Source organism: Pristis pectinata, chromosome 3 (assembly GCF_009764475.1).
Source record: "Pristis pectinata isolate sPriPec2 chromosome 3, sPriPec2.1.pri, whole genome shotgun sequence".
NCBI lineage: Eukaryota > Metazoa > Chordata > Chondrichthyes > Rhinopristiformes > Pristidae > Pristis > Pristis pectinata.
The window spans coordinates 135356138-135375551 of record NC_067407.1 but is presented as its reverse complement, the minus strand read 5'-3'; the positions used below and the strand labels follow the sequence as shown (position 1 = coordinate 135375551).

The 19414-nt window shown below is 40.9% G+C and overlaps 1 protein-coding gene across 1 annotated transcript in view; it reads left to right on the top strand.

Moving 5' to 3' along the window:
- LOC127567954 (kinesin-like protein KIF13B) overlaps window positions 1-19414 on the top strand; it is a 160084-nt gene that overhangs the window by 124376 nt on the left and 16294 nt on the right. Inside the window, exons 27-35 of the mRNA XM_052011196.1 lie at window positions 796-895; window positions 5589-5715; window positions 6357-6412; window positions 7599-7723; window positions 8553-8729; window positions 9901-9993; window positions 12602-12754; window positions 15115-15192; window positions 18026-18079. Coding sequence (XP_051867156.1) covers window positions 796-895; window positions 5589-5715; window positions 6357-6412; window positions 7599-7723; window positions 8553-8729; window positions 9901-9993; window positions 12602-12754; window positions 15115-15192; window positions 18026-18079 — 963 coding nt within the window. The remainder of the gene's footprint in view (window positions 1-795; window positions 896-5588; window positions 5716-6356; window positions 6413-7598; window positions 7724-8552; window positions 8730-9900; window positions 9994-12601; window positions 12755-15114; window positions 15193-18025; window positions 18080-19414) is intronic.

The following is a 19414-nucleotide window of genomic DNA, read 5'->3' as shown; positions in this document are numbered from 1 at the left end:
ATTGTCTGGAAGGGGAGCATGTGTGTGAAGGGTTGTTAGTTGTTGCTCAACCTCAAAGTAGGATCCATTCACCAAGCTACATTAAACTGATGGGATAAAGAAGTGAGACCTAGAAGCTTCAAGTCCATCATTCCCTGAAAGTGGCAATGCTGAAAGGTATCGTGGTGAAGAAGGCGTATGACATGTTTGCCTTCAGTTACTTTGCAACTTTATAAAACACTGGTTAGGCCACACTTCAATTGTGTACAGTCTTAGTTGTCAGACTATAGGAAGGATGTGATTGCGCTGGAGAGAGTGCGGAGGAGATTCACCAGCAATTGAATTACTTTATGTGTGGGGAGACATTGCATAGGCTGGGTGTGTTTTCCCTGCAGTGTTGGAGGCTGAGGGGTAACCTGATAGAAGTATGTAAGATTATGAGGGGAGTAGATAGGATAAATAGTCAAAATCTTTTTCCTATGATCTGGGTATCGAAAGCAAGAGGGTGTGCTTTGAAGGGGAGAGTTTTAAAGGAAACAGAATTTTTTTGCATAAAGTGCTTAATATCTGGAACATGTCAGCAGAGGTGGTAAGAATCAGATTCAATTACTACGGTTAAGAGACATTTAGATAGACTCTTAAAATGGGCAGGGTTATGGAAAGATACGGTCCTAATGCGGGCAAATTGGATTAGTGTGGATGAGCAAAGAGGTTGGCATGGACGTGATGGGCTGAAGGGCCTGTTTCTGTGCTGTACAACTCTATGACTCTGTCTAATAGGGAGAGCATTGATTCAAGTTTTCCTACCTATCACAGGAGAGAGATTTGGAGAAGCTCCGTCGGAAGTGGCTGAGCGCATTGACGAAGAGGCAGGAATATCTTGACAAGCAGCTCCAGAAACTCAACAGTAAACCTAGTAAGTGAAGTAATTTTTGATAATTGGTCTATTAAAACCCTAATCACAACTTTTGTTACTTTGCAATTTATTTATTAAATTCTTTCTTCAGCCAGTCTAATTCTTACGCTTGGACCCTTCACTCCTTGAGCCCTGCTGAGATGAATTCATCTACCAGAAATCACATGGATGGTTTTGTGTTTGTGAACTTGAACAGTGTCAGCATTTCCTCAATGTAGCACAGCTGGTTGATTTTGTTTCCTCCTTGCCCAGTATCCAGCTGTTGGATCTACCAGTGTAGGACATCCCTGTGCAGAATATACTTGCAAGGGAAGACTATAAAGTATATGAAGTAATCAAACACTGTGAAATACGAAAGATGTTACATAATGTAAAATTTATCTAGTATTGTGAATTTCAGATATAAAACTAGACAATGCTGGAAACGTTCAGCGGGTCAGTCAGGATCTACGAAGGGAGAATCTGAGTTAACATTTTGGGTCGATTTCCTTTCATCAGAACTAGGAAAAGTTAGAAATTGAATGTGCTTTAATTCGCAGAGAAGGGAGAGGAGTGGTAAGAATAATAGAAACAAATGTCTGAGATTGACTGGCATGGGGATAGTGCTGGTTACTGAGAGATGATGGTGAAGACTCGTTGAATGCAGCTGGTCTGTCGAGCAGATGAATGAGGAAAGGGAAAAATAAACTGTTAGAGCTGTAAGATATAAAATATTGCACATGCTGAAAATCTGAAATAAAACAGGGAATGCTAGAAATACTTAAGCAGGAAACACCCACAGGTAGAGAAATCTGGAATTAGTGAAAGACTATTTATCTGAAATTGTTCAATATTGAACTGCGAGGGCTATAATGTACCTAGTCAGAAGATGAACTGCTGTTCGTTCAGCCTACATCAGGCCTTGTTGGAATAGTGTAAGAACCAAAGGCAGAGGTCATGAGATGGGGAATTAAAATGACGGGCAACTGGAAGCCCAGGGTTACTCTTGCAAAATGAGCAGGGGTGTTACGCAGAGCGGGCACCTGATCTGCATTTGGTTTCTTTGATGTAGAGGTGATGATGTCATGAGCATTGAATGCAGTGTACTAATTTGGAAGAAGTGCAAGTGAATCTTTGCTTCACCTGGTAGGAATTTTTGGGTCCCAGGATGGCGGGAAGGGATGAGGTGAAAGCAGTAGATGATCTGAGAAAGGGAATGTGTGTTGGTGGAGATTCAAGGGTAAACCAGGAGTTGCAGAGGAAAGATCCATTTGAATGCTGAAGTGGAGAAAAGGGGAAGGTGCATGGTGGCACCGTTGGTTTTGGTATTGGTTTATTATTGTCACATGTACTGAGATACAATGAAAAGCTTTTGTTTTGGACACCATCCAGACAGATCATGCTGTACATAATTCCATTACCCTGTTGAAAGGGGTGGAAATTATAGAGGGTGATCTGTTGAATATGGAGGCTGGTGGGGGAGAAGGTGAGGACAAAACAGAACCTTATCATTGCTCTAGATGAGAGTAAGACCTTAGTTGATGATGGCGCAGTCACCAGTGGCTGAACAATAGAAATGATGGCAGCATTAGAAGCGTGAATTGGAGAGGCACAGATATCTCAGGGATTGTCAGTCACTCAGAAGGTAGAGATCCAAGTCAGGGAGAGAATGAGGAACTGACCATTGTGAAGGGCAGGAGACAGTGCTGCTTACTGTAACCTTTCATCTTGTTGTGATGTACTTGCAGTGTGTCTGTCAATGAAAAGATGTACATTTCAGGGAGATTGAAACTATGATCCTTCAAGATTCCTGTACTCCTCCAGTCACTGTTTCTTGATCCTACTGGAATTGAATTCCATTACTCCACCACAACAACCATTCTTTCAATTCCCTGAGCCCTAAGTTCTGGAGTTACTTCCTGAACCTCTTCACCTCTCTTTCCTCCTTTAAAACACTCTTTAAAACACATTTCTCTGACCAAGCTTTTGATCATTTGCCCTGGTGTATCCTTCTGTAACTTGGAAGCATCGTGAAGCACTTTGTTATGTGAAAGGTGTTACATTCGTGCAAATTGATGCTGTTGCTGTTTGTGGGTTTCTTTGGTTTCTCCTGTGTTGAGATGTTGGAATTGGCTGCAGTGAAAAAACTGCACCAAACAAGCCAAAGATGAATGAGAGTGGCCTTACCACTGCAGAGCAAATGGCATGACAGACAGCCAGGGTAGGTCTTGAGTTTGTGAACCACTAGGTATGAATCAGGCTGAAAGGACATTCAACTGAACAGAACCATTTCTAAATTCCAGCAAAATACTGGAAGTGAACATCTATTATTATGAGAAGACATTTGAGATGCAAAGAATATTTCCACTACAGAAGAGGAGATTTAATACAATTTAACAAAAGTTGGGAGGTCATGGTGCGGTTCTACAGGACGTGGGTGAGGCCACACTTGTTCAGTTTTGGTCGCCCTGCTATAGGAAAGATGTTATTAAACTAGAAATTCAGGAATGATTTACAAGAGTGTTGCCAAGACTTGAGGGACTGAGTTATAGGGAGAAGTTGGACAGGCTGGAACTTTATTCCTTGGAGCGTAGGGGATTGAGAGGTGATCTTATAGAGGTGTATAAAATCATGAGGGGCATAGATAGGATGAATGTACTCTTTTTTTTTTGCCCCAGGGTTGGGGAATCAAGAACTAGAGGGCATAGGTTTAAGGTGAGAGGGGAAAGTTTAATAGGAACTTGAGGGGCAACTTTTTTTTTCACAAAGGGTGGTATCCATGTGGAATGAGTGCCAGATACATTAACAACTTTTAAAAGAAAGTTGGACAGGTACATGGATTGGAAAGGCTTAGAAGATTAAGGGCTAAACGCTGGCAAATGGGACTAGCTTAGATGGGGCATCTCGGTTGGCATGGACCAGTTGGGCCGAAGGGCCTGTTTCCATGCTGTATAACTCTGACTTTGGGAGCAGAAGTGCAAGAAATGGAACAAATGTGTTCAACGGCATCGCCAGCAATAGGTGGGGGGGGGGGGGGGGGGGGGGGCTGGAATCCAAGGTTAAGTAGTAAGGAAGGCATCTTGGGAGCACAGTGCAGAAAGTGTCATCATTAGAACATGTGACAGAGGTGGAAAAACTGGTTGAATTGAATCCTTGCAGAAAGCAAGCTGGGAGGAAATGTAGTCAAGAGAGCAATGGGAGCTCGTGTGCTTGTAATGTGAATTTCAGAGAATAATATTCTTAAATTATGACTGTTTAAAATAATGCAAATTATTTCATCCCATTTTGTATTGGTTGAATGTTCTTCCAGATATAAGGCTTTAATGGGTAAGTTGTGATCTTTTTCCGTTCTGGATTGGTTTAGCTTGTCGCTCATGTTATTGGTTTATTATTGTCACTTGTACTGAGGTGCAGTGAAAAACTTGTCTTGCGTACCATTCATACAGATCAGTTCATTACACAGTGCATTGAGGTAGTACAGGGTAAAAACAATAACAGAATATAGAGTAAAGTGTCACAGCTTCAGGGAAGTGCAGTGCAGGTAGACAATAAGGTGCAAGGTCATAACAAGGTAGATTGTGACGTCAAGAGTCCACCTCATCGTATAAGGGAACCGTTCAATAGTCTTATCACCGTGGGCTAGAATTTGTCCTTGAGCCTGGTAGTATGTGCCCTCAGGCTCCTGTATCTTCTACCTGATGGGAGAGGGGAGGAGAGAAAATGACCCGGATGGGTGTAGTCTTTGATTATGCTGGCTGCTTTACCTAGGCAGCTAGACACAGCCCAGCACATCACAGAAACCAGCTTCCCCTCTAGCTTCCATGGAGAGGAAGCTGGTTTCTGTGATGTGCTGGGCTGTGTCCACAACTCTCTGCAGTTTCTTGCTGTCCCTGGCAGAGCAGTTGCCGTACCAAGCCGTGATGCATCCAGATAGGATGCTTTCTATGGTGCATCGATAAAAGGTGGTGTGTCAAAGTGGACATGCCAAATTTCTTTAGCCTCCTGAGGAAACAGGTGCTGGTGAGCTTTCTTGGCCGTGGCATCTACATGGTTGGAACAGGACAGGCTATTGGTGATGTTCATTCCAAGGAACTTGAAGCGCTCAACCCTTTCAACCTCAGCACCATTGATGAAGACAGGTGCATGTACACCACCCCCTTCCCTGAAGTCAATGACCAACTCTTGTTTTGCTGACATGGAGGGAAAGATTGTTGTCATGACACCATGTCACTAAGCTCTCTATCTCCTTCCTGTACTCCAACTCATCGTTATTTAAGATTCGTCCTACTACGGTGGAGTTAGAGCAGAATCTGGCCACGCAGTCATGAGTATATAGGGGGTAGAGTAGAGAGCTGAGGACGCAGCCTTGTGGAGCACAAGTGTTGAGAATAATCATGCTGGAGGTGTTGCTGCCTATCCTCACTGTTTGCAGTCTGTTTGTCAGAAAGTCAAGGATCCAGTTACAGAGGGAGGTGTTGAGTCCCAGGTCTCGGAGTTTGGTGATGAGTTTGCTTGGAATTATAGTATTGAAGGTGGAGCTGTTGTCAATAAACAATAGTCTAACGTAGGTGTCTTTACTGTCCACGTAGTCCCTTAATACATTCTGTGTCACTAGGGCACCCTCCAGAGTACTCTGATCATCTGTCCTGTTCTACTCAGTTTGTAGAATGTGATTTGGAAGGTGTGACTCATTTCAGTGCCCTGTGTCTTACAGATAAGTCCGAGGATGATGCAGATCGCGAGGCGCAGTTGCTGGAGCGAAGATTGACTCTGACGGAAGAGAGGAATGCTGTAATGGTGCCATCAGCGGGGAGCGGAATCCCAGGGTCCCCGGCAAAATGGTTTGCCCAGAAACATTTTTAAAGAATTTTATTTGTTCAAAATGTTAAGCATTCAAGTATTGGCCGCCTTTGTAGTCTCTCAATGTTGTTCTACTGACTTCTGTGGAACAGAAGGTCACAAGGGAAATGCAGCAACTAGCTGAATCTGTACTAATGTTGTTCTACTGACTTCTGTGGAACAGAAGGTCAAAAGGGAAATGCAGCAACTAGCTGAATCTGTACTAATAACAGCAGAAAATGCTGGGGTATACTCCACCTGACAGGCAACGTCTGTGGAGAGAGAAAGATGGTCAACGTTTCAGAACTGTTCTGATGGAGGATTATCATTCTGAAATGTTTTCTTTTTCTCCAAATCGATTGTGTTTGCTTGGCTCTTGTAACTGCACATAAAATGTGCAACATTGAAAATTTAACAATTTAAAATGTCCTAACTTGTTTCTTAGAGAAAAAATGGAATATGAACATTTTTCTTAAGATTGTTAAAAGAAGCAATTAGTTTATGGTCAGAGAGTCAGATTTATTTTCTTTGCATTGAACCTTGAGGCTAGATGTTTCTTGTAAGAAATAATAAATTACATCGATTTTTCCTTGAAAATTTGTATTGTTTATTCCATTTAATATTGATGTGCCTTTTGTTGCAGGAGCCCAGCAGCTGGAATGGAAACGCATGTTCCTGTTGTTTTTCTTGACTTAAATGGTAAGTCAATGGAAGACCTTACCATCGCCATACACATCCCAACAAATTAATAGAAGATGTTAGCTTGCATCAAATTAGTGAAGACTCTTTTTCATTTTTTGGCAAGTACTCCGTGCTTTTACGGGCAAATGGATAGTATTTGCTGGAATTAATGAGTTGAGGCCATTAATTTTCTTTTTCCATGTCTAATTAAATTATAGGTTTGGATCACTTTATATCCTGTCTTAGGCATGGTAATTTAAGAAAGGCCTCTGGAGATCAGATTGGTTCCAAAGCATGAGGAAGTCTTGAAAATTCTATGTTCTTACTCCAATCCATATTTTTTTTCAATGAAATACTTATGGAAAAGTGCTTAAATTTTTCCTCAAGCTCACGCCAGGGGAATATCTGAGTCCACCCTTCAGACTTTTTCCTACCCCGGGCATTCCTTTGCCAAAACGAACATTTCCTGAGCTGATTTCTTCTTTCACCCACAGGGGGGTGCACTCAATTCTTGGTCTCAAATGCCATTTGCACAAAATTGACTTTTTCATTCCTCTGAATTTGGAGAGAGAGAAGGGGAGAAGAAACCATAAAGTTATACATCATGGAACAGGCCCTTCAACTCAACTTGTTCTTACTGACCAAGATGCCCATCTAAGCTAGTCCCATTTGCCCAGTTTGGCCCACATCCCTCTGAACCTTTCCTATCCATGTACCTGTCCAAGTGTCTTTTAAGTGTTGTAATTGTACCTGCCTCAACCACTTCCTCTGGCAGCTTGTTCCACGTACCCACCACCTTCTGTGTGAAGAAGTTGCCCCTCAGGTCCCTTTTTGAATCTTTCCCCTCTCCTATGCCCCCTAGTTTTTGATTCCCTTTCCCTGGGGTGGGGGGGGGGGGTGGTGGGTGGGTGGGAGGGAAGGGAACTGTGACCATTCACCCTATCTATGCCCTTACACCTCTGTAAAGTCAGACCAGTGCCATTCCTTTCATCTGGGATCTTTATTTTCCCTGAGTCCATCAATGTGTAAGCAGTTGGACCAGTTTCTCAATTCTGGACAATAGGGAGAAGTAGCTGTATCCTTCCTCAATTAATGCTATCAATAAATAAAAGCTTTTATTGTCGCTCAACAGACCTCGTGCTTCTAATTTAGATGTTGATTATTTGTGCTGTTTCTCTCTGCTCTTTCTCTTACCCTTCTTTAGCAAATGACTTCAGCTCCCAGGAGGATCTTGATGGGCCAGAGCCTGGTGGGCTGGATGCCAGCCTTGCAGATGAAGATATTGATGAAATGTTAGAACTGCAAATCGCCAAACATCATGACACAGAGGTGATGTAACCATGTGATCTGAATTCGTAGCACTCCTCAAAATGAGGAAGAAAGTCAGACTACAAGCAGTAGGTGACAGTAGATTGAGGGAAAACGGGTTTAGGTGATGCTGGGGAAGAATCATGAATTTGACTAATGTATCTCAATCAGAAAGGAACAGGAATCACATCTGGTCTTGTGATGGGTAGAATTAAGTTTTGGCCTTATTTAGAAAGGGAAGGGAGGGACTTTAAAAAGAGTAGTAAAATATCACTTGACCACCGTTGAAAATTTTATAGCAGTTGCAGGCTGTTTTTCATTGTTACGTGATGTTCCCAAAAGCGAATCATGGCCATCATAAAAATAATTGCAAGATCAATCAAATCAAGAGGTTAAATTTCTCTTTTAAATTGAAAGAATACAGCAGAATAGAATTAAATGGAATTGGGATTAAGTTTCATTTATTCATTTCTCATTTGTGACAGAACAAAAATATATAATGTTTAGCACTCCTGTTCAAGCTCATCTCAATGAGATTATCCCTCTGAAATCATTCCCTGGTTAATGCACAGTAAGGCTTACTGTTTAATATTTTGTTTGCTTAGTAATGTGCTGTAAGTTATATAAGGAATTTATTTGTGGTAAGTATAAAATAAAGTGAGAGGAGACTCTTTGTTAAAACTCTGACCTGAAACATTAACTCTGTTTCACTTTCCACTGATGCTGCCTGACCTGCTGAGATTTTCCATGATTCTCCATTTTTATCTCAGATTTCCAGCATCTGCAGTGTTTGTTCCCTCTTGCATGTGGTGAATACTGCTAATTTTTGTGTTAAAACTGTTTCCAATAGGTAAAAGCAGAGGCTTCATGGGACGCCAATGTCCATAACTGTGCGTCACTGAGCAAAGGGACGCCAGCCGATGAACGGGTTTTCCTTATTGTGAAAACTGTGGTGAAGCTAAGTCATCCTGCTGACATGCAGCTGGTGCTACGTAAACGCATCTGCGTAAATGTTTACAGCCGGCAGGTACAGTCAGATCAGCTGGTCGTGATAAAATTGGACTTCATTTTACTTGCTGAATTCAGTGGTGAACAGGCTAATTTTAATTAAATATTTATGACTGACCTCACTGGCGGCTGCATTTCCCAGTGTGAATTGCTCTTGGTTAAGGGATGGGTAAAGTCAGCCATAAGTACTCCTGATTACTGTCTGGGCCTGCTGGAAAGTATGCTGGCAAACATTGATTTGAGGATGTTGGGGGTTTTGATGCCAACTTCAGCTATGTGAAATACCTTATCAACAATCGGTCATGCACACACGGAGAAGGATTAGGTGCTAGTATCTATGAACACAACAGGAGAGCATTGGGATTTTTAGAGGCAGTGGAGAAAAGTATTTAAGAAAAATTGTATTTGTTTCTGAATGCAATAAATCGTGAACCACACACAAAGGAGCTGGAGGAACTCAGCCGGTCAGGCAGCATCTGTGGAGGGAATTGGACAGTAGATATTTCTGGTTGAGACCCTTCATCAGGACTAATGACTAATCAGGCATCCTGATGAAAGGCCTCGACCTGAGATGTTGACTGTCCATTTCCCTCCGTAGATGCTGCCTGACCCGCTGAGATTCTCCAGCGCTTTGTGTGTTGCTCCAGATCTCCAGGATCTGCAGTCTCCTGTGTCTGCAATAAATCATGATTTAGTTATGATGGTCCTGGTTAGAAAAGTATCAGGAAGCTTAATGGAGCTCTGTGTGTGGAACCTGTAGGGTTCTGGATGTTTAAACATCACAATCTCCACGTGAAAACTTCTGGTTTCCCATGCCTAAGCTCTGAAACCCAGTCCCAACATATATGTATGTGTATGTATATAAATATATATATATGTATGTGTGTGTGTATATATGTATGTATGTGTGTGTGTGTATGTATAATATATATATATAAAATATAAAAAAAAATTGGGGTGAGTTCATACAGAAGCATGTGGACTCCATATCGGGTAAATGACAGCTAGTGCAGTAGATTTTTTACTAGTTTCATTTGGAGTTTCAGGTACGGTGATTAGGTTCTGCCTGAGTGGAACATGGCTAACCCTGAGTACCAGAAACACGGTGTTGGGTTAATATGCCTCTTGTCGTTGATTTGGTGGCCTGGTGTGGGATGTATTGACATGTAACTTAAGAAATATAATTCCAGGGTTTTGCACAAAATCTCTTCAGAAGAATGTCCCACAGAAATACACTGAATGCATGTGGAGTGACCTTTGAGATTGTCTCCAATATCCCAGAGGTATTTAAACATTGTGTTCTTGATAATGTTTTCTGAACTTTTTTTTAATGCTGTCTGTATAATGCATAAAATGCTTTTGTGTCTGTATACGTGGTAAACATTGAAAGAGGTTCTTTGGGAAGGCTGATTTAATGCAAGTGTACTGCCTGTATGTCTACCAAATTAACCATTAGTTGCCTGTATGTCTACCAAATAAACCATTGGCTGCCTGTGAGGTATACAATAATCATTTACTCTGGGACAGTGTGGAAGTTAAATTGGGAAATTCAAGAGGGGATGCAATGAATAAATGGCTCCTTGCCATTTCTTTCTTTTGCATAATGTTTAGTATCTTAAACTGTGTTGCAAAAGTAATTTTGGAGATACTTTAAATGTTAAATGTTACTTTAAATGGGCAGGCACGGTAGTATAGCAGTTAGCGTAACGCTTTACAGCGCCAGCGACCCGGATTCAATTCCGGCCTCTGTCTGTAAGGAGTTTGTACGTTCTCCCCATGTCTGCGTGGGTTTCCTTCGGGTGCCCAGTTTCCTCCCACATTCCAAAGACGTACGGGTTAGGAAGTTGTGGGCATGCTATGTTGGCGCCGGAAGCAAGGCGACACTTGCAGGCTGCCCCCAGAACACTCGACACAAAAGATGCATCTCACTGTGTGTTTCGACATACACGTGACTAATAAAGATACCTTAAACTGAGACACTGGTCCCAAACTCTTACAATTTATGGAGTTATTTTACTCTCACTGGGAAGGTGCTGTTTAAAATAGCTTAAAAGTGATGCACCCAACTTGTTAAAGCAACCTGCGCCACGTGCATGGTGCAGTGCAATTAAAAATGCATTTGGAGGCCTTGCAAATTCACGATAGCTTTGATATGTTTTTCATTCCTCATCTTAAATTTAATGGCTATTACAGTCTACCTTTTTATAGAACCGGGAGTGCAAAAAAACTTCTCCTATTGTGCCTGTGCCAGTCTCAACAGACCAATCCAATTTGCCCTGCTTTTCCTGACTTTCTCCCCAGAAGACTTGCAGATTTTTCCATTTTATAAATACCCATGTGTTTTTGAAAGTTAGCATTAAAACTTCTTCCTCCATTCCTTTACAAAGTATATTCCAGATCTTGACCTGCTACCAAAACACCCTCTCATCTTTCCCTTGGTTCTTTTAGTATTTTTCTTTGTGTATTCCAGTCACTGACATCCAAACCAGCCTTGCTTCCGGCGCCAACATAGCATGCCCACAACTTCCTAACCCGTACGTCTTTGGAACGTGGGAGGAAACTGGGCACCCGGAGGAAACCCACGCAGACACGGGGAGAACGTACAAACTCCTTACAGACAGAGGCCGGAATTGAATCCGGGTCGCTGACGCTGTAAAGCGTTATGCTAACTGCTATACTACCGTGACTGCCCATTTAAAGTAACATTTAACATTTAAAGTATCTCCAAAATTACTTTTGCAACACAGTTTAAGATACTAAACATTATGCAAAAGAAAGAAATGGCAAAGAGCCAATGTCACAGTCTGAGGATAAGGGGTAAGCTATTGAGATTGAAATGAAGGGAAATTTCTTCTCTTGGAGAGTGGTGAACCTGTGGAATTTTCTGCCACAGAAAGCAGTTGAAATCAAATCCTTATATATATATTCAAAGAGTTGGATATAAGGGATCAAGGCAAACGGGGAAAGAGCTGGAACAGGGTACTGAATTTGCATGATGAGGCAGTCTGAGGGCCCAGTGGCCTATTGCTGCTGTTTTTCTATGTCCTATGTTTCTAAAGTTGGTGTTTTGAAATTCCATGACCTGAATCTTTTTGGGTCCTTGGAAAAGCTGCTGTGCATAACTTGCTTTTCGGGAGAAGCAACTTCAACCGCAAAATTCATGCGCGCACCTGAATTACCCATTAGAGAATTCTGATCCATATCTCTGCCCTACGGAGGCAGGCCACCGGTTGCTTCTGGGCACTTTCATAAGTTAGCAATCAAGGTTAATATTGTACACCCTCCCTCCAACTCATCAGCAGACATTGTTGAAAGTGAATGTCATGTTTCTGAAACCAATTTTCATCTCTCTACTGGTTTTCTGCCACGGCTTAAATCTCATGTTGATGACTGACTTGCTAGAACCATCTATGCCTACTTACTGCATTGCAACCTTTGAACACCATTTTGGTGAGTCTGAGAAAAATATTCACAGTCCCTCCAGCCTCTCCAGGAAGCTGAAGTCCCATGATTTTGGTATCAGTTCAATGAATATTTTCTCCAAAGCCTTCATATCCTTTCCAGCTGTGGGGGGAGGCAGGTGTCTAAGAAGTATTCCATGAAGATTTAGTATAACTCTTCTAAATGCTTTACAAGATGAACATACTTCCACTCTGCCTGTTAACTAAATCTTCTGAGACTTGGCATAAGCAAGATTGATTATTTTTCTTGTGCCTTAGTGATGGGCATCGGAGGTGTAGTCTGATCAGGACACTGGTTTTTTAACATGACAGTCTCAGACCACTCACTGTCAGTCTAATTAATAGATCTGTTTTCTCAAAGCTTTTATAACCTACCTTCAGGCAACATTCGGGTAATACGTATAATCCGAGCTTTTCCTTTCTGTCTCAGGATGCTCAGGCATCTGAAGACCGTGAAACGCTGGCAAGAATGGCAGCAGAGCTAGAAAATGCAGAGTCTGCTGAGAAGGAAGCGTACATCGAGAAATACCTGCGCAGTGTACTGGCAGTGGAGAACATCCTTACATTGGACCGCCTCCGTCAGGTGAATATTATAAATTACGGTTGAGGTTAAGCTGATATTTAGCCCCTCTTCTGTTACTACTTGTGGAGATCCTTTAGTACTTTTACATTTCCATGATGTGTGCAGGTAAGAAAGGTTACAGTTCAAGAAAGGGGGCATTGAGATCCAAACCAGGTTTAGCGTTAAACAATCTATGTGTTACATTTATTTGCAAATTTGTGTCATTAGAAAGCAGTTCTGTTGAAGTAGATGAATGCATGAATTACATTTTCAATAGGCATTATTGTTATTTTGGTAATGTTTCTCGACATTTTTTTTATCAAGATGCATTTTCTGCAATCCTGGAATTTAGGGTCCAACAATAATAAGCAATTAATATTACTGAGTTTAACCAGCAGTTGTGACTGATGTAACTGTAGGATGATCTTTTGCAACTTTAGCCATGGGTACTGGATCACTGTGTACCTGAATGAAGCAAAGAAATGAAGTTCTAACCAGAGAAGTGTGTACTTGCTTCACTCATCCTGCTTTACACACACTAATGAACTCCAACCATGAAGGATGGACCCGAATGTTGCTCTGCTGTCAAAGCTATGGAAACCCAACACTTGGTATTGACATTCCTTCCCTGAGTTAGACAAGACAGGCAGGAAACAGCTGGCTCAAAAGACATGGCGGTGGGTACACCATCGTAAGGAGGGACAAACTGGAAGAAGAATGCCCTCTTCATGGACTGGACTTTGGCTGTGGAGCCTTTCTAGGAATAGAGGAAGAGGCAGAATTCCTAATAGCTCTCCAAAGGTAAAGTGGAGAATGACCGTGCAGGATGGTACTGAGAATATTGAGTCTATCCATCAGTAGCACAAGAAGCTCAGCATAGATAGCAGAAGGAGTGCACCATGTCACCCATCTCAGCACACTCCATCCCTGCTGGAGTCTCCAGCTCCCACATCAGCCACCACAAAGTCCAAGACAGAGTGGAAGCGACACTTCCTCAATCCTGAGGTCTATCTAAGGAAGGAGCAAGAGGTAGTACAGGTGACCCCTGCATTACTGCTGTTTGGGTTACAGAAATTCGCCCTTACAGAATTCACAAATCACCATCGAAAATTTTGAAATATGGAATAAAATTCTCTCATGAAATTTATGTGAGAAGTAAATAAATCGACAGAAAATTTTATTTTTTAACTCTTGATGCATGCGAAGATGACTTGACGGAAAATGGCGATACAGGCTTTTTGCTAGGAACGCACCCCCCCCCAGTAACGGAGGGGAACTCCTGTAAGGTTTGAGTTTTGGCCCAGACACGGGTGGAAGGAATGTGTGAAGGATTTCACTGGAGATGTAAAGGAAATCTTTGATGAGCCAATGATAGCTAAAAGGGTGCGCTTTGTGTTAAATCTGTTTCATGGATTCCAGCTGAGCAGAGATTAACCTAATTGCACATCAGTGTACTTGTCTATTTAAAAGAAAATATCTGTAATATGTAACCTTTATTTTCTGCAAACTGTTTTTGTGTATTTTTAAATGCTCTGACCTTCTAGCTTCCACGGCATCACTGTTTCAGCAGAATACTATTATTTTAAGGGGGTTGCTCATCTGTGTATCTACTGGTGTCTCAGATTAATATTTTTAGAATGTTCAAATGTTCACCAAGTGACTTCAGCTTCCATTTCACTCAGGACACTTCCGTTTTTATTGGTGCCATCGTCTGAATCATCCACCTACTTATTAGTTTGTCTTTCAGCATTCTGCAATTGTATATTAGCTTGTCCTTTTGCAAGTCACTCTAAATATGAGTTATCCTTATCCTGATGATAAATCTGGAAAAGGGAGAACAAAGAATATACTTTGGTAAACACAAGAAACATAGCAGAATTCTTCATTGAAGAACCAAATGTAACATGGGGATTTCTTCTAAACATTGAAAGGTTAGGGTCTAGAATGCATTGTTATGGGTAATGGTGAAGGCAGATTCAGTTGAGTGCACTCGGGAAGGAGCTGGATACGTACTTGAAAGGAAAGAGTTTGCAGGGTTTTGTGGAAAGCATGGGGAGTAGATTGTTCCTGCAGAGAACTGGTATGGATTTACTGGGCTGGATGGCAGCCTCCTGCACTGTAACTAATCTGAGACATTATTATAATGAAGGCATTGGGAACAAGACGAACAGAGGGAGGGGACAGAGGGTGATGCTATTGGTAGAGAATATCCTGGAGCTTTGGAAGGTACATCTTTTTTCTTTGGCTGAAAAGCCAGCTGCTTGCTTATGTGATGAACTGTTACTTTTGCAGTGTGGAACTGCAGATTTCTCTGTGTTGTCCGGTCTTGTCCTTGTCCTGATTCTGTGCTGTGTTGTTTTTCTGCTATGTTTTGTGAACAGGAGGTTGCAGTAAAAGAACAATTAAATGCAAAGCGTAAAATGACCCGAAGATGCAACAGTTCTCCAAACGTCAACCGGGTATGATCTTCAGTTATTTTTCCTCTGTGCCCGTGAAGGTGCTTTTCACACCTTTGCTGAGGATACTGTTCTTCATTGTGTCTACGGAGACTACAGGGTTAACACCATTAATGTATTAAATAAAGGTCTTTCTGAAGGATATTTTTCCAGTACAACTGTCCCAAGGTTCATTTCACAAGATTTAAAGTTTAGGGGATGTATCTGTCTCATTGGTGTAGATCTGAGGGGGGGGGGGGGGGCAGGAAGAGAAGGTACAGTGGTCTTCAGATATGTCTTCAAGGAAAAGCTTTAGCTGGCTATACAAAGTGGATCATTAATATAAATGGAAGATTTGAGGTTAATAAGGCAGTCATCATTTTCTGATCACCAGCATGTTGGCATTTAAGGGTCATGTATTTACAACTATCACCAAAAGAGTGGAGACTCCAGAAATTATTGGTTTTTGTGTGTATTACCAGAAACTGTACTGGAGGAAGAATGCATAATAACTCTTCTCCAAATTTAAGGGGAGGCTAGGGAATATTTTTCCTTGCACTTGGTGTTAGGATGTGGAAGCTTTTCTAGGAATGGAGGAAGAGGCAGAATTGCTAATGGCTCTCCAAAGGTAAGTAGGTAAACGTCTGGTCATTTAAAAAAAAGTTTAAGTAGAAAAGATGAGAAGACTTGAGGATTGAGTGAATAGTGCTTTCAGGGAGCTGGTATGGGTCTCCTTTATTTTGTTCTATGCTGTAAGGTTCTATGAATGAAGCATCATTTGTGGTATTTACACATACTTAGCTTAACCATATACTGCTCTAAATCCAGTTGCAGTAAAACATCTCACCACTATTGGCAAGTTAGACATGAATTGTGATCACAGAAATCAATGAACTGGGAGCATTTTGTAGAATAATTAACATCCTTAAAGTACAGAGATATCATGATTTCTTATCTTTGTGCTGGCCTGACCACTAATTATAATATTAAGACTTATACAGTATGTGTAATATGTTTCATTACTATCCACAGGTCATGGCTGTCAATTGATTGCAGCTATAAAGTATAATTAAAGTGGAAGCAAATCACGTATTAATCATATCCATTAACAAAATTTGGCCCTTATTTTTTGGTCATTAGGAAGAAACTCATGTTTGGCACTGACATATACATTGTCTGTACTTAGTTAAAGTACTCTTCCTAAAATATTCCCCAAATGGTCCCAAACCCACAGCATCTAGGCTTTGATGACATCAGTGCTAGCACGCCCACAAACCTGTTTAAACAAAACTTCGACAGGTATTTAAGTCATGACCCAGCCTGAGCTGACTGTCAAACCTGTTACGAGGTGGTGAATGTTTCTGAATAGCTCTGACATTAAAAGCTATCAAAAATAAAAACATTCATATTTTTAAAATAGCAAACATTTTATCAAGTAAACTTAATATTGAACTAAATTAAAAATCTAAATTATTGGTACTTTTTGTTTAACATTGTAATTAAAGTTGCAATTAATTTGCCATTAATTATAGACATTTTAATTAATAGTTCTACTACAGACATAAAGTCCGGTGTAAGAAAAGGGAACGAGAGCCAATGCTTTAATAATGGCGTGCACATCATGTACAAGATGCACTGTTCAGATTTGCAAAGGATTCTTTAATGATAATATTGGTATTGGTTTATTATTGTCACTTGCACCAAGTTACAGTGAAAATATTGTCTTGTATACTGTTCAATTCATTACACAGTACATTGAGGTAGTACAGGGTAAAAACAATAACAGAGTAAAGTGTCACAGCTACAGGGAAATGTATTGCAGGTTGACAATAAGATGCAAAGTCATAACAAGGTAGATTGTGAGGTCAAGAGTCCACTTTTCAAACCCATAACTTGTAGCAACTTGAGCAAGGGCAGCCGGCTGATTGGAACACCACCACCAGCAAATTCCCCTCAGTTGTAAAACATTATGATGTAGCAATATATCACCATTCTGTCAGCTTAGTGTGTGATGGCCTGTAGAAGTACCTTCCCCGTACGGATGAATTGGTTCAAGGAGGCCACCTCCAGGACTGTTGGGTGTAGGCAAAAAAAATTGGCCTTGCCAGCGATGCCCATATCCCCACAAATGAATTGAGGGGAAAAATATTGATTTAGTTCTTTTTTTGAAGGACTCGTGCAACATCTGTTGATTATATTACACGAGGAAGCATTTTGCTGGGTAAACTACATCTGTCTACTGTTCTAACAGTAGAATACATTGGTAAAAGTGGCTGTAAAACACAATTTCAAAGTTTAATTATTCTCACTGTCACGGTCAACATTTAGATTCATAGTTATACAGCACAGAAGCAGGCCCTTGGGCCCTACCAGTTCATGCTGACTAAAATGCCTATCTACACTAATCCCATTTGTCTGCATTTGGCCCATATCCCTCTGAATCTTTCCTATCCATTGAGACTGTTCAAATGTCTTTTAACTTTGTATTTGTACCCACCTCTACCATTTCCTCCGGCAGCTCATTCCATATACCTACCACCCTTTGTGTGGAAAAGCTTGCCCCTCAGATTCCCTTTAAATCTTTCCCATCTCACCGTAACCCTATGCCCTCTAGTTTTAGACTTCCCTTCCCTGGGAAAATGACTATGACTGTCTACCCTATCTATGTCTCTCATAATTTTATAAACCTCCCTAAGGTCACCCCTCAGCCTCCTTCGCTCCAGGAAAAACAGTCCCAGGTTATCCAGATGTGGTAGAACGAAAAATTTCATCCTACATTTGGAGCTATAGTGATGCCTGAATAGTTCACTGAAAATTCCTGTAACATGTGCCTCTCTCGATCTTTTCCTCTTTAAAGTTGTCTGGGAGCCGTCATGACCTCAATACAAGATCCAGTCTTGAACGCAACAAGGTAACTGCATTCCTGCTCTACTATAACACGGAATATTTGTTAATCTGTACCAGTCAATAATTTAACAAACAAACAAAGTTTTGATTATTAACTCTAGCACGGTACTAACCTGGTTAAGTAAATCCAGAGTAAGACCATAAGAAGTAGGAACAGGAGTAGGCCATTTGGCCCTCTCAGACCGCTCCATCTTTCAGCCAGATTGTGGTGAATCCAACTTGTTTTGACCATTTTTTTTATCCCATCCCCATAACCCTTGATTCCCTTACTGATTTTTTAAAAAATCTTATCTACCTCAGCTTCAAGGATTCAGCTTTCACAGGTCTGGGGCAAAGAATTCCAAACGCTCTCAACCCCTTGATAGAAGAAATTCTTCCTCGTCCCAGTTTTAAATGGGTTTCTCTTATTTAGACTATGTCTTCTGGTCTTGGATTGCCTCATGAGAAGAAACATGCTCCCCTCATCTGCTCTGTCAAACCCCCTAAGAAGCTTGTATGTTTCAATAAGATCAGCCCCCATTCTTCTAAACTCCTATGTGTACAGATGCAGTCTGTTCAACCTTTCCTCCAATACAGCGATCATCGGAGTGAACCTTCTGTGACCTGCTTCCAATAATATGGCTTTCCTTAAATAATGTAATATTAGTTGAACTCCTGAGTGATACAAAACCTGGGAATTTATTCAAATCTCAAGTAATCTTGCAGATAATGTAGATTTATAAAATCAACAAACTGATGAGATTGAACTCTCATTTGTTGGGAAGAAGTTTGTCGGTTTTAATCCCGACTGTCTTTGATTTTTCAGCAAGCATCCAGTAAAAATATTGAAAAATGTTTTCCCATCATGTTTTATTTTGGATCAGTTACAGTATATAAAAATATTGAAAAATGTTTGCCCATCATGTTTTATTTTGGATCAGTTACAGTATATTAATCAAAATCACAGCAATCATCTTGAGTGTCAATTGTTAATGTCTTCTCCAGATTTCAGAAGTGGATTTAAAACATTGATAATTGAGTGCTCGGCCCATGGTTATTACTAATTCTATCAGGAGGTTTGATGGTTATATTAAAACTTAGTCTATAGTGCTGAGTTTTGCATAGAATGGCCTCACAATCAAAAGTCAGTCTGACTCTGTCCTCCCATTGAAGCAAAAGCATATACTTCTAGGGACTGAATTACTGCAGTTCCTTTATAATTAGCTCCCAGAAGGTGTACAGAACTTTCCAACATACCTAGTGTATTATGTTGTAAGAAATGTGGGAGAGAGGAAAGAAATGAAGGGGGTGGAGGGGCACATTCCTTTAAAAGTTAGTTCATCATCTTCCATGTGCTTTT